Source organism: Gnatocerus cornutus, chromosome 5 (genome assembly GCF_029298725.1).
Source record: "Gnatocerus cornutus isolate USDA-ARS CGAHR chromosome 5, icGnaCorn1.1, whole genome shotgun sequence".
In the NCBI taxonomy this organism is placed as follows: Eukaryota; Metazoa; Arthropoda; class Insecta; order Coleoptera; family Tenebrionidae; genus Gnatocerus; species Gnatocerus cornutus.
In genome coordinates, this window is record NC_142237.1 from 3,144,963 (window position 1) to 3,160,437 (window position 15,475).

The 15,475-nt window shown below is 30.0% G+C and overlaps 1 protein-coding gene across 1 annotated transcript in view; it reads left to right on the forward strand.

The window, feature by feature from the left end:
• Positions 1–15,475, forward strand: part of vari (MAGUK p55 subfamily member vari) — a 35,624-nt gene that overhangs the window by 4,557 nt on the left and 15,592 nt on the right. The window contains exon 2 of the mRNA XM_088036319.1: positions 13,730–13,851. Coding sequence (XP_087892445.1) covers positions 13,730–13,851 — 122 coding nt within the window. The remainder of the gene's footprint in view (positions 1–13,729; positions 13,852–15,475) is intronic.

Consider the following 15,475-nt stretch of genomic DNA (forward strand, 5'->3'; position numbering starts at 1 on the left):
GGTAGAATGTATGTATCTATAGCAACGCGGCTGGAACGTCGCTAAAAGATCCGTAAAGCGTAGACATTTCAGCATCTGCCGCCGTCCTGAAAAGAACGGCTGAAAGCTTTCCGCGATTTCACGAAAGAAAAAAATCCGTAATTTATTATATCAGAACAATGACGCCCAATTTCTATCCTGGTATTTTAAAAATTATTCGATTACATACTAAAATACAACTTTGTTGACAGTGATAGTGCACAATGGTCAGATTTACCAAAAAAGATCTGCCTGAAAAAGAACAATTATTGAACGGAATGGCAGAAATTGATGAAGATTCGATTAGACCAATTAATGGTGAGTCAATCATCTGCTTTTCAAAAAACACACCTGTTTTCGTGACGTGCTTTATTGCTTAAAAAATCATTAATCCTCGGATGTTAACAGCTTTCTGCTTTTGCCAGGTTAACATTTTAAATATAAATGTTATGGTTTTGAGATGGGGTAAAATATTACGCAAGAGCCACCTGCTTGTTTATTAAAGGTCGGAAGGTGATAAATCTACACGAATAGCTTTTCATCCAAGTTTGCACCTCATATCTTCTTAAGCTTCCCGTTTATTAAGTAAAACTGGGGTTGCAACTGCAGTGAAAATTTCAACCCTAGAAAATTGACCTTTGACGTATTCATTTTAGTACGGATCTACAAAATATTCAAAACTCTGCTGACAACGTTGAAATGCCTATTTTTCTGTTGGCAGTTTATATAAACTCAACAATGATATGATTTATGTAGTTGGAATAAATTACGTTCCACAATAAGTGGAAAATTTTTGGTACTTTGGCATGATTGTCATAAGTTTTCTCTTGATGCACAGTTTGAAATGTTACATAATAGTTATTTGTTTCACTAGGCTAGAAAATTTCAATTTCCGAGCATTTCCAAAACATTTTCTAGCCGTGTCAAACACAAAATTTTGAAAAGTTTGAATTTGAAACGTCGATTTCTCATTTAGGGGAATTCATCAGCTGGGAAATAGGTTGGTAGCACTTCATTCAAATCAAACGTTGCTGATTAATTTAAATTTAAATGTGTTTCAGCAAATTTTTGTGGTATCTTTACTTAATTAATTTACCTTTATTATTTTCGAAGGTCACTGGTCTCCAAATCGGCACACAAATTCACACAATTGACATTTATGCAGCGCTGCCAACTTGCAAAATAAAACCAACTATTCGAAATGTCACGTTTGACTGCCTAGACATTCTAGGTGATTTTCTTGCCGCAAATGAGTAGCACAAATCTCATGAAAAATGACGGAGGCGCACAAAATGTTTTTTTCGAATTTGTTGCTTTAATAGGTCCATTAGAGTACTCAATTTGGAGTCGTTTATCCGTTTTTTTATTAAAAAACCACCAACACCGCACTCTCCCAGCACTTTACAACCGGCAACGTCGTCGATGGCGACTTTTTGGTGATAAAATCAAGTAGGTTAGCTGCCTAATTGACAATTTGATTACACAAATCGGCCTTTCAGGCTGTGCCTAGTCTTTTCACTATTAAATCATTTGATTTGCAATCCAACAGGCTGTAAAACAAACGGAAACTGCCTAATTTTCAGAAATGTCAAAAATTTGACAACTTTTTTCTCACCAAAAATCTCCCTAGGCAACGTTGCCGGTTGTAATGCAGGAGAAGATTGCGATGATGGTGGTTTTTTAAAAAAAAAACAACGGTTTTTATCTATAAAAGAACTCAAAGAAGGAAATTTTGTTTTTTAAGAATTGGCAGAACTAATTAATCTGGCTGTCACCTGTTTCCTGTCAAGATCGTGGTCAATTTGGATTTTACGATTCGTGTTTAATAAATTGCTGCGTGAATAAAAAATGTATCAATAAAATTGAATTGTTCTTTCAGCCAACAATAATTGTGTCTAAATATAATAGATGTGAATACTGGCTGTGAGGTTAGGTTACGTTAAGTCAAAATTCAGTGATAGTGAAACTCAATAAATGTCAAATTTTAAATTGAATTTGAAAATCAAGTGGCAAGTCGTGGTTACAAAACCATTACCAATCGTGTAAAACGAAAAGTCTTAGAATTGGAAAATTTAAAGTTTTTATTAAAAAAAGGGTGCAAATTCGAAAAAATTATATAAAGGTATAAAGGACTTGTTTTAAAATGGCGTTCTTTAATATACTTACCTCAAAAGCGGCCTAAAAGTAAGTCTTTTTTGGCCGCAACCATTTTTGGCCAATCTGTGGTGGCGCCATCTATCCATATTTTTGCATATTACATTAAGATACCGACATTACCCCCAATTTTAAAATTATTTGGGTAAAATCAAATCGACAAACTGCTGTAAAGTGCAACAAAGCCGTGTTGAATTATTGAAAATGAACATGTCTAGCAGTGCTGCTGCAACAACATCAAAAAGCACATCAAACCTAATTCATACAAATTGTGAAGCTACACATGTCAAAACGGCAAATGTAAATAAAGAAAATATGAACTCTTCTGAAGGATTCATAAATATTTACAACTATTCAGTTGTTATAAATGATTAAATCAATAAAACATAAGTAAAAATTAATTAACTTGTAAATTTAATGATGTCGCCTAAAAAATCGACTTTCGCCTCGGCTATTAAAAAAAGGTTTGGCCAAAAAAGAAGCACTTTTTGGTCTTGGTACACAAATTACTATTTTTACTGGCTTAATGTTTTGCGGCTTGTAGTGTAAATCCGACAACTTTTTGTAAACTACAGAATTTATAAAACTTTTTCTAGTAAATATTGAAACATACAAAAAAATTGTACAAAACTGTAAGGACAAATAAAATTTGTGTAATGTTTGACAAATCTAACTAAACAATTTCTAAAATTTCGGCAGTAAACATTTGATTAGTTTAACTGAAAAAACAAACTAAACTAGAAAAGTAAAAAAGTAACACTTTTTCTAAAAAATGAGGAATATGTATAATCGACTGGTTTAGCTATTTGACCGCTCAAAACCATTTTCGGAATCTGAGTGGAATTTCATAATCAAATTCCCGGTTTTTATCTTCGAATATCAATCATATCTTCGATTTGTCGACGGCGTCGAGTCTTTGACAAACTCTAGTTAAAGTCAAATTAATTATTTCCCAGATCACTGCAAAATTATTATTTTTACACAAAAGCAGGAGGTTACAATAACAAATTACGGTATTTTTGAAGTATTTATTAAAAATAACTTTACAGACTGTTTATAATAAAACCCAATATTTTTTGACATAATGTGTAGTTATTGCATCTATTAAAATACCTAGCCAACAAAAAATCGGTCATTATCTAAATATTACAACAATTCTTGAATAAAGCACTTCACAGGATAGATATGTATATTAAACCCATAAAAATCCCTTTCGCGCAGACGACGTTATAACAATCGTTTAGTGGCTGTTGTTAATAGCAGCAGGAAAGCTTTGATGTTTTGAAATGCTTTTAAACCCGAACGTAAATACACTATAAAGGTATGTATACAAACTTGTTTTAACGTCATCGTCATGAAGATCACGTCATAACAAAATTAAGAGTTTTCCAGGCACGTCATGTTTATTGCACAGTAGTATAAATGCATAATTTGAGAAATTCGCGGACGAACAATTATAGATCTTCACGATCAGATAATAAAATTCAATGCTTTTGTAGTGTTAAATTTAATAAAAGACAATGCAGAGCAAACAAAGAGTTGTAAACATCGTTAATAGTGGCACACAAAATTAGTTCGAGCTTACTTACGTCAAGTACAGCGAGAAGTGAAAATAAATATGTTTTAACTTTCATTATGCAAATAAAATTAACGTTCTGCTATCACATGTGGTGGATACTCTAATTTAGGTAATGGAGACAAAGTGGGGCGGCCAACCCTCGCTTTTTGCAAATTTAGCTTGTTTGGGTTTTAATTATGGAGAAAATTTCTTAATAGGGCAAGGGTTGAAGTAAAAAACTTTTACATTGCTAATGATTGATAGCAGTTTGTTACCTACTTACGCTACGCCTCAAATTTGCAGAAGCCCATTTATAAGACTATAAATGAGCTTTTTATGAAAGAAAGTTTTTTATTCTGTTTCACATTTTGAAATTGTTGTAAATATGTATTTATAAATTAATTACCAATTTAAAAGGTTTTGAGTGCTTATAAATAATTCTCATAAAAATGGATAAACACTTTATATTCTAAGGACTGATTTACACAATAATTTAATTGAAATTAAGTTAATCTGACAACTAATTTGACGATTGCTGATATTATTTGATTAGCGAAAAAATGATCACATGTCACTTTAACGTGATGTTATAGTATTTAATGTTATTAGGCCGATATTAAACGTGTAACAGTCGAGGTTAATTGTTTGACAATCGAACAGTTATACGTTTTATCGGCCGCATGTCGTTCACTATTTTTCGTCATGCCCAAAAAACTGGTCAATATGTAAAAAAAGTATCACAAATTCAAGAAACTAATCAGGTGGTCTTAATTTCTTACCATAGTTTTTTTTCATCAAAAATTGAATTTTTGATATGTTGCATCAGTTTTGCGGTTTGTGGAATTTATAAAGATATTCGTGATAAAGCGACTGCTGCAAGTTGGTGGCTTCTAAAGACAAGCGTCAGGTACGAAAAGAAATATCAGGATTTTATAATACGGCGTAAGAAGAGAGGCGTTGAAAAAAATTACCTATTATTAATTAAGTACCGTTACGGCCGTGGCTTTTATCGTTGACATAACATCCATGAAAACACTACTGATATGATGAAATAACAATGTGGTATGATAGACCACTGTCGAAGCCTTCAAAAAAGGTAAAAAGCGCAAAAAAATCGTAGTAGAATGAAACCTATTGGAAAATGTTGAGAATATTACAAAAATTAAAGGAAAAATAAATTACGGTCGATTCGAGATCGGGAAGTGGGAGAGGGTGGGTTTTTAAGGGTTGAAATCGGCTTATCTCGATTTCCGGCAAAACTACAAGTCTTATGGAAAAAAGTTAAATGGCAAAGTTGTAGGTAATAAAAAGATCTACAACTTTTGTGTTTACACTTTTTTCTCATAACCTCAAAATTTACATGAAAAATTCAAAAAACCACGTTTTTGTTTTTTTATTTTTATCTTTTACAAATTTTTTTTTTATGAAATTTGGTGAGAACTTACCTTTGTATATACCAAATACACAAGAATTTTTTGGATTTGAAAATTTTATTTTTTCTCCTTATTTTTATTTAATACCGAAAAAGGACCTTAATTTTCATCGAAAATTCACGCGTCAAAAAAAAAAAAGTTGTTGGGCTTTTTATTCGTTGAAATCTCTTCTTTCTCATAGTGTAATAAAAAATATACGTCACTATGGAAAATATTTTCAAAAAATTAAAAACGAGGAAGGAAAACCACCAAAAAGACAGAAATTATTGAACTAAAAAATATTCCGAAGAAACTTTACATCGTATGAGATTTTTTTTATGACAAAAATATAATAAAACTGTAATAAACCAGCTTTTTTTACTGAAAAAAAAAATTATAACATCCTCATTTTTTAGATAAAATTCCCTTTAAATCCTATCTTGAATATTTTTAACAACCATTTTCCCATGTTTTATAAACATCTTAATGTTTGATGGATTGAAAATTTTTTTTATTTATCAATGTAACAGAATCATACGCTCAATAAGTAATTACAGTGTTAATATTAATAAATAGCTCAAAATTGTACATAATGATAAAAAAATAATTTTTCGATTAGTTTTTTTTGTTTTTTAAATTTTTTGAAAATATTTTCCATAGTGACGTATATTTTTTATTACACTATCAGAAAGTAGAGATTTCAACGAATAAAAAGCTCACCAACTTTTTTAAAAAAGCTGATATTTTGACGCGTAAATTTTCGATTGAAAATTAGGGTGCTTTTTCGGTATTAAATAAAAATAAGGAGAAAAAATAAATTTTTCAAATCCAAAAAATTCTTGTGTATTTGGTATATACAAAGGTAAGTTCTCACCAAATTTCATAAAAAAAAAATTTTTTGTAAAAGATAAAAATAAAAAACCAAAAACGTGGTTTTTATGAGTTTTTCATGTAAATTTTGAGGTTATGAGAAAAAAGTGTAAATACAAAAGTTGTAGATATTTTTATTACCTACAACTTTGCCATTTAACTTTTTTCCATAAGACTTGTAGTTTTGCGGGAAATCGAGATAAACCGATTTTAACCCTGAAAAACCCACCCTTTCCCACTTCCTGATCTCGAATCGACCGTAATTTATTTTTCCTTTTATTTTTGTAATATTCTCAACATTTTCCAATAGGTTTCATTCTACTACGATTTTTTTTGGTTTCAAAAATTATCGACTCTGGTCTATGAGGAAAAAAAAGATTAACTGACGACCACCTAAAAATGAGTTTTTTTAAATATTAATATTGAAAAATGGTAGCAAAACTCATACTGTTTTCTTATTTTTTATAGCCAGAAGCTTAATAATGAAATTGAAACATGAATTACAATATGTAATACTCAGAAAGTTAATAAAACTTCTTCAGTTCCTAACTGGGTAACTAGACATTGCTCTAGATTGCAAAAATGTTTAAAAAAACGTGTTCGACCATCTCTGCATGCTTTTATAGCAGAACCAATACAAAATAAGGAGAACAGAACATTACTGATTTGTAATTTCAATACTTTAAAATTCTTGTATTTAAAGCCGTGTGAACACCGTTGTTGTATTGTTGCTGTTTTAAATTTTTTTATGTCCCGAGATCGAACTGGTATTAAATAGTTTAGAGGATTGGTTTTATCATAAAATGTTATTGCAAACAATTCTTATCACGTCACAGATTTTTGGAAAAAAATAGAAATATTAAAAGTTATTTGCTTGTTACTTTCTTGTTTTTTCATCTTCAAAAATTATTTCTAGGGATGTTTCATGATGGGCAAACAATAGTTTGGTAGTTGTACTCAAGTTTAAAAAAAAAACATTGTTTTACTACAGTCTTTTTGTCAAATATTGGAACTTGAAATAATTGCACAAAAGTCTTTATTTTTGGCATTGTATTTGTTTACTTCAATCCATCATATCTTGAACAATAAAAGACATGCATAAAAGACCTGTATAATAAATAATATTTTACTCTTATGATGAGAAGGAACGATACAAAATTTAATATTTTTATGTCACATAAAATCTTGCGTCTAATTATTTGAATACTACTAAAAATTGCTAAAAACAATTTTAAAAACGTCACGTATTTCTGTGACAATAAAAAAAATTACCAACACAAATACACAAAAATACAATTTAATAGCAATTTATACACTCTTATACAAGGTGATGACAAAAGCTCAAAATTGAAAACCAAAACAAAATTTGTGCTTTTTGAACTAAGCTAGAAGCTTTCTTTGATAAACGATTAAACCTTGTTTGGATAAACTTTTGATAGAAGAATTTCATTGTAATAGACATTCCATTTTTTAGAGTTAATTATATTCTGTATCAAAAAAAGAACAAAAAGTGCTTTAAACCATGTTTCTTTCTTGGCTTTGTAGAAAATTTTTTAATGTTGCAACATTGTAAAGCTCATAATATTAGTTGCTTAGTTACAGAGACTGCCGAATGTAAAATTTTATTAGAAATGGTTGAGCAGCATTGCTAAGTTTTTCTTTTGAAAAAAATTCATATTGTGAAAAGGAATGGGTTTAAATTAATTTTGATTTCTGAGATGGTTTAACTGAAAAAAAGTAATCAGTAATCATTTACATTTAAGTATTGCAATTTTGCGGCCTGTGGTTACTCAAAAATTTGGTACTACATTGACAACACATTTCCAGACAGATTTTTCAAGAATATTCATCAATTTAATGTCTTTGCTCATAATTGTTGACAGAAACAAAAAATTGTTGTTTTTGTATTAAAGTGATATAAACATACTCGAATCTATTACAAAAATCGTGTGACAAAAATTGTGTTGATCAGTGCTATCAGGGTAAATATTTCTCGGAACCCACTAATTTTAATAATTTGCCAAAAATTCAAAATTTAACAATTTTATGACGGTAGAAATTAAAAATAGCACTGATAGCAAATGGTCTGTTTGACCGAGAAGGGCTTGGTTTGAACTAGACCATCTAAACTCCCCGTCTAGGTTTCTTTGGGAAACAAAATCCCACCTTTTAGAATTGTAGTTCTTTTCGTTCAACAACTAAACCATTTTTAACCCTACATGCTATTTAATTAATCTATTGGTTCTTTGAAATCCTTAACAAAACTAACATTGGTCGTTCAAACCGGATCAAACATAAAATTGGTCCTTCAAGCCGGATCCAATCTAACTATAGTGCCATTTAAAAGAAACTTTATTTGAAGGCTTCTAATAACACAAAACCATCTCTCAACACTGTAAATGAAATGTTTTCTTCAAGCCCAATGTTTTAATTGATTTTGTTTTTTTAGGATAACTAAATCTAACGTTATTTTTGAAACGATTTAGAATAATATTCTTAAAATAACAGATAAAAGCGTTGTTTTTGTGTTCCTCTGTGTGAAATACTACACAGTGTGTACACAGGTTTTTGTGACAATGTAATGCAATACTTTCCAAATCAGAAAATAATTCAAATGAGAAATGTTAAAAAAAAAGATTGAAAGAGGGTCAGCGATGTCGAAAATTGTTATTGATTTTATAGGCGGAGATGATTTTGAAGCTTTTTGGAAATGTAAGCAAAGTTTTTACTCTTCTGCTTGGAGGAAACTGGATCTGCTAGACGCCTTTATTATTGCTACTTTATAAGATAAGATTAATTATAAATGTCAGTGCCAAATTAATCTTTACCTCTTCAATAGTGTTGCTTTTAAACTGAATTAAAATCCGCTCATAAATAAAGGGATTTTGGATGCAGGTGGATCACATTGTCTATAAAATCCGAAATGCAAATGAGCAACCTTTAAAAATGCAATTTGTTTATTTTTAAATTTTGCCTTGTCAGAAATAAAAAAATATCTTCATAGATTCAGTTCATAGATTAATTAATTGACAATCTAAAAGACACATAATAGTATAAAAAATGGACAGGTCGTCTTTATTTAAAAATTACAAAAATTGACCAACTGTGTTTTGAAAGTCTGGTCTTTACACACAAAATTTTATGAAAAAAATATGGGTAAACGGGGTGTATGTTTATTTATGCGTCGCGCTGCTTTGTTTTAAAAAATATCAATCTAAGATATGTCGTACTATACGATATACATTTTTATATTTTTTTTCCACATTTTTCTTCCATTGCATTTTAATTATATTTGTGCATTGCATGGACCACACTGCACTTTTATTGCTTTCTTAATTAAAGCTCATAGTATCTGTTGGTTCAGTAGATTATGGGTTATTGATTTTCGCAAAGTCGAGCACTTACGTCGGGTAAATATTTGCTGATTTAGTTGTCTAAATTATGATCTTCCCCGAGAGTAAGTAACAACCACAAACAAAACCAATATACTACCTCATCCAATTAATCCCACGGATTAACATTTTATATCTCATCACTCATTAAGTTCTTCGTGTTATTAATTACTTGAATTTTCCTGTTTTTTGATCCCCAACATGCAGTGAATCAAAATTGTATTGTCAATAGTAAGATCGAAGCGTGTCGCTTGCCTATTTATAGCGAGATCTTTCGGTGCCTGGAAGCGTCGCCGCCGATCCTCGCTGGCAAACAATGCGTCAATTCTTTTCATATCTATTTTGTTCTGCATCCTTAATAGCACTCTGATTTAATCAAAATATTTATACTTGGAAAAAATCTAATCCAAATTATTGTTACCACAGAACACGGGAATTTCATAAATCAGTGGTAATGAATACAAAATACACGATTTATGTTATGTTTGACAATGGCTAAAATAATGCAATCGAATTCTTATTTGTTTATTTCATCTTGTTGAGTGCGTTGAATCTAAGCCACTTTTATTTACTTTAGGTGATGATTTTTTTTGATTTTTGAGATAAATGCATGATTATAATGGCCAAATGACGGTCGTTCTAAAAATATGTGCGCGATTTTATATAGATTCCCATGCTTAGAACATCCTAAATTACAATTTGCTTGTATGTTTTATAATTTTAATACAACTGATGACGTCAGTTTACATTCGCTGGATCATTTATTACGTAAATAAGCGGGGTAGAGCCGTAGAACAATTTCGAAACGTTTATTTCGAGATAAATTCACACTAAATTTAACTTTTTGAGAATTGAGTTTGTTTCGATGACCCGGTTTCACTACGCTTGGCAGTTTACGGATTATGCCAAATAGAAAAGCTCTCTTCGTTTGTGTAAGAGAATTTCTAAGATCAATAGAGCAACATTGAAACTCCACGTGCTCTGAATAATGAACTCTGACATTTAATCTTTTTATTGATCTTTTGGTTTACCAGTACCTGTAAGCCATCTAATGGAGGTTTATGTAATTAACTTTTCATTATTTCTTTCCTTTTGTTCAGAATTAAGCTGTCAGGTAACATTTCAATCAATCGTTGCTCAAAAGAAATAATACTGAATGGATGACAACAAATTTTTCACTTAAGATACATGAAAGTATTGTTTATTCAGCTACAGTTTAACAAACGCTCTAGTGCGGTTATGGCTTTGACTATTTAAATCGTTTACAGCCACCTTGCCGCAAACCCCCATAAACATAATAACGCTCAAATGGTTGGGTTTCATCTAATAAATATTTTTTCCCAGCTGGTCAGTCTCACAAACCAACTCCTTACAGGTCTACATTTCGAGGTTATTTTGTTACTCAACTGACCCAAACTTACTCAAATTGATGATAAACGCAATTATATTAATTGGGGATACTAAAGAAAAAAATCCGTGGATTGGAACATTTGGAAATTTGTCGAGTTTATAAGTCTTGACTGTCTTATTAATAGTACCAATTTAGAAAAATTTAAACCAAAAAGGAGTATATTTAGAAATTTTCATTTGGACATCTGAATTATCAAAATTACAATTTATTCCCAAGCACCAAATTTTGTCAAAAAATGCTGACGCGCGTTTCGATAGGAATGCCATCATCAGAGCGATGATTAAACTAATTTGCAAAAATTTTGATCAAAAAGTCGAATTTTTACAAATTTTCGTTTTAAGACCAAAAAAATGCCGCCAATTTTTTTTTATCCTGTAATTTCTTTATTTTTTTATGCGATTTTGACGAAATTTGTGGAGATTATCACTCTCGACTGCCTTATTAAGAGCATCGATTTAGAAAAAATTAGACCGAAGAAGAGAATTTTTAGAAATTTTGATTTCGAAGAGCGAAGAAAAATTTTTGTCTAAAAATGTGACCAAAAATTTTTAACGACCTGTAAGTTCTTCATTTTTAATGCTACTATAACCAAATTTGTGAAGTTTTAACTGTCTTATTAAGAGTTTTAGAAAAATTTAGACCAAAAAAGAAGAATATTTAGAAATTTTTATTTAGACAACAGTGAAAATGTCAATTTTTTCAACACTGTAATTTCGTTATTTTTAGTGCGACAGGAACGAAATTTATGCATGTTGTTTCATTTGTTTGTTTTAGTAATATTACTAATTTGCAAAAATTTTGATTAAAAAGTCAAGTTTTTACAAATTTTCGTTTTAAGACCATAAAAATGCGACCAATTTTTTTTTAAGATCCTGCAATTTCTTTATTTGTTAAGTAATTTTAACTAAATTTGTGGAGATTATCACTCTTGAGTGTCTTATTTACATTGCCGATTTACAAAAATTTTGAGCGAAAAGGAGAATTTGTAGAAATTTTTATTTCGAGTAGCTAAAAAAATTTAAAAAAAACTTAAACGCGGTTTAATTACCACATTTTTGGTGTCACAAGAACGAAATTTGTGGGCGTTATTTTTAAGGTTAAATAGTCCATAAAAGTTGTTGAATTTGGGTTAAAACGTTGTTAATTTTTTTTTAAAGTTTCTATTACTAAGTGGGACTTAGGTCCAGATAATCTAATTTTTCTTAGAAGCATAAGGAACCTAGTGTAAAAATCTGCCCAAAAAATATTTTTGGATTAAAAATTACCACTATTAAGTCATCAATAATTCGCAATGCGCTTTTAAATTGCATATTTGAAAAGAGATCGAGAATATTTCGCGACGTGAGAATTATAAGGTTCTAAGTGATTTTTTGTGAAAATTAAAATTGTCTGTTTTGCGATTTTTTTAAACATTTTCTATCATGTGTAAAAAAGAAGTGAGTTAATATTTTAACAAGCCAAAATGATTTTAATAGATCCTGTCATTTTGTAAATAAATGCTTAATAAATAAAGAGATATCACTGATAACGTAAACACTGGATCAAATTAATGCAAATGTTAGTTAGAACCTTATAGTTCTCAGGTCGCGATTTATTACGGTTCATTTCAAGCCAAATGAGACCCAACCACTTGAGGGTTATTATGATTATGGGTGGCTATAAACGCTTTAAAAAGTCAAAGCCATAACCGCACTAAAGCGATTGATAAACTGTACAAGAGATTTTAAATATGTAATTCAATAGTCCTGAGTGCACATGCACACTTGAGACTGGAACAAAATTGTATTGTTCTTAAAGATAAATGAATCAGAATTATAAAGTGACACTACTAAATAAATAATTCTACAATCATTGGCCTGGAAAAAGTAGTAAAAAATGGACATACAAATGCGGAAAGGAACCGATCTGTCGTACAGGTCGTAAAAACGTCAATTAGCTGTTTTGAAAAGAAATTTATGTGGTTTTTGTATTACAGGGGTGCAAAAATCGTGGATACTAGAAATGCTCATTGGGGATTAGTTTTGGCGATGCAGAACGATTTTAAAAAGGAAAGCTTTTTGGAGATTCAATCTAAACCCCTTTGAGCATTAAGTTTCGAAGGGTGAAATCTTTATAGGTCTCTTCTTTTATATTAATTTAATTTTAAGTAGTCTTCACAAATAACTTGAACAAAACTTAGAAACTTTCAAACTGATTTGAAACTGTTTGGTTGTCCGTAAAATCGGGGAAAAAGAACAAGTTCTAACCTAAAACCTTTGATTTCAATCGGTGATACTGATAATAAATTCATGTATTAAATCTACCACAAGTCGTTTGTGATATTTTCAGTACAATTTTGAAGTAATGGTTGTTATTTTTATTTGTGCTATTTGAGAACATCGAATAGAAAATATCGCTTGTCTTATATCCTGCGCAAAAGGGAAACGTTAAACCAAAACCTCTTGTAGTTTTATACGCAAAGTATTTCTCAATACTTTCGATAAATCTTCAAAAGAGTTGGATTTTTCACTGAATCCTGACAAAATATCGCTGTCAGGACGTCGTAACTGGATTTCTTGTTAGGATGAAATCTGCAGAGCAAATATTTGCTGTAAATGCAAACACATATCACCAGAATTACATATCGATTTTTGTAGAGTGCGGCTCTTAACTAGCCTGCTAATTAATAGCACTATTAAGGAGTCATGAAATGATTATCTCGAATATATTTTGTCAAAACTAACAATTTAGTAGACATAAATAATATGTATATTGTAAATTGACAACTTTTTATAAAAGTGATAATTACCCTTGAGTACTAAAATAACAGGCGTCAAGCTTATGGAGATTTTAATACTCAATGTAAATACTAGAGATGGATTAATAAGTAATTAATCACTAGTTATTACTAATGTTTCTCAATTTTCTGTTACAGAAGCATTCCAGCATGTTAGAGAAAGTATCGAATACATCGATGGTACAAGTGGAATTAATGAGACTGATTTAATATTCCTAAAGGGTTTGATGGATAGTCCAATAATGAAAAATTTAGTTAAGGTAAGCAAATCCACTCCTACTACTTTCTGACAAGCAAAATCGATTTTACACTTTATCGCCGATTTCGCAGTATAAATTCAGAACATAACGCGTGAAAATCGAATGTTTTTTGTAATTTCACAAGTATTGCCAATTATTATGATTATGTAACCAGCAACACAGAGTTTCATTTACATATTTTTAAAATCAATAGTGAGAAAAGTTTTACCCGCGAGGACGCAGAGTAATATATTATCAAAGTTTGCTTTCTGGGGTATTTGTTTACATCTTCAAATTCTATTAATTTTTTTCTGCTTTATTTTGTGGTCTCTTTAGGGTTCATTTATACGTTAGAATTGAAATGTTGCGCACAAAACTGTTTTTAAAACTATATCCAATTATTGGAAAACAATTTTTGTAATAAAGAAAATCTGTCAATAGTCGCTGTATTTTGAATTTGAGCATCTTACAAATTATTAAAATTCTTCAGTTTTTCTGTTTTTTTTATAGAGAGAAATCCCTATAACTCAGACTAGATGTCTACATAGTGCATGTTATGTACATGAAAAAGTCATTTTTAGCATATGAGAGAAAAAAAATTCCTGTTCCTTGAGCGATCTTATCGAGGTTTGACTGTATATTTAAAAATCTGTGTTGCAGCCTTTTGACAGTTATCGCTTGGATTTTTGCAATTAGATTGTTGTTGTTTTGTAGTTAGATTTTTTTTAATTTGTAAGTATTTCGATTTTTTTAACATCCAGATCGTCGAATTTCTAAAATAATTTTCCAAGATTCATTTCTAATTAGAATTAGACTTTTAAATGTCAGATTTTACGAGTGTTTACAAGGAGTATTGTTGGTTGCATACATTCTAGGATAACATAGTCACAATAATTACGGTTTAAAATCACTAAATTCTATACGTATGATATGGACTTTGATAACAGTTTTAGTTTTAGATTTTCGATGGTAATTGATTATTACATTTGTGAACAAATTTTCGAAAAAAAAATTGAATATTTTAGAAAAATGAAAAGTAATTTCTAAAGCAAAATTGCTTCCCAATTCTGAATCCAAAATCCATTTTGCTCTATCAGGTCAGGATTTTTTTGCGACACCGCGTTTATTTTTATTTAATTTTTTCGTTTTACAAACTCTATACAATACATGATTAAAAAGGTAAATAAAAATTAACTAAATAAAAATCCCCACGAACTATAGAATTCGCCGGTAGACAGTTTTTGACAAGATATTTGAGAAAAACTTTCCAAAGAACTGGATAAAAATTAAATACTTTTTAAATAAAAAATTGGTTTAGATTAATTGTGTTTTGATTTGTGAGATGGTTTAACAGAAAAGGACACGATACTTCCACTCATGAGCGCCTTTTTTTCATCACCCTGTATTTGCGACAGCGTGTATCTATAAATTTAATCAAATTTATTTATTTTGTTTTTGTTTTAATTTAATACACTTTTTTGGTTGAGAATATAGCAATAAAAATTATACAAAAAAGTGAAAAATGTCTGTAGGTATTAATTTCAATTTCGATAAAACGAAAATTGATAATTTTGTGTTTATACAATTATGCAAGTGTCCCAGAACGCTCGCATATTCTTTTAATGGAAAAATCTCCTCAAATTTG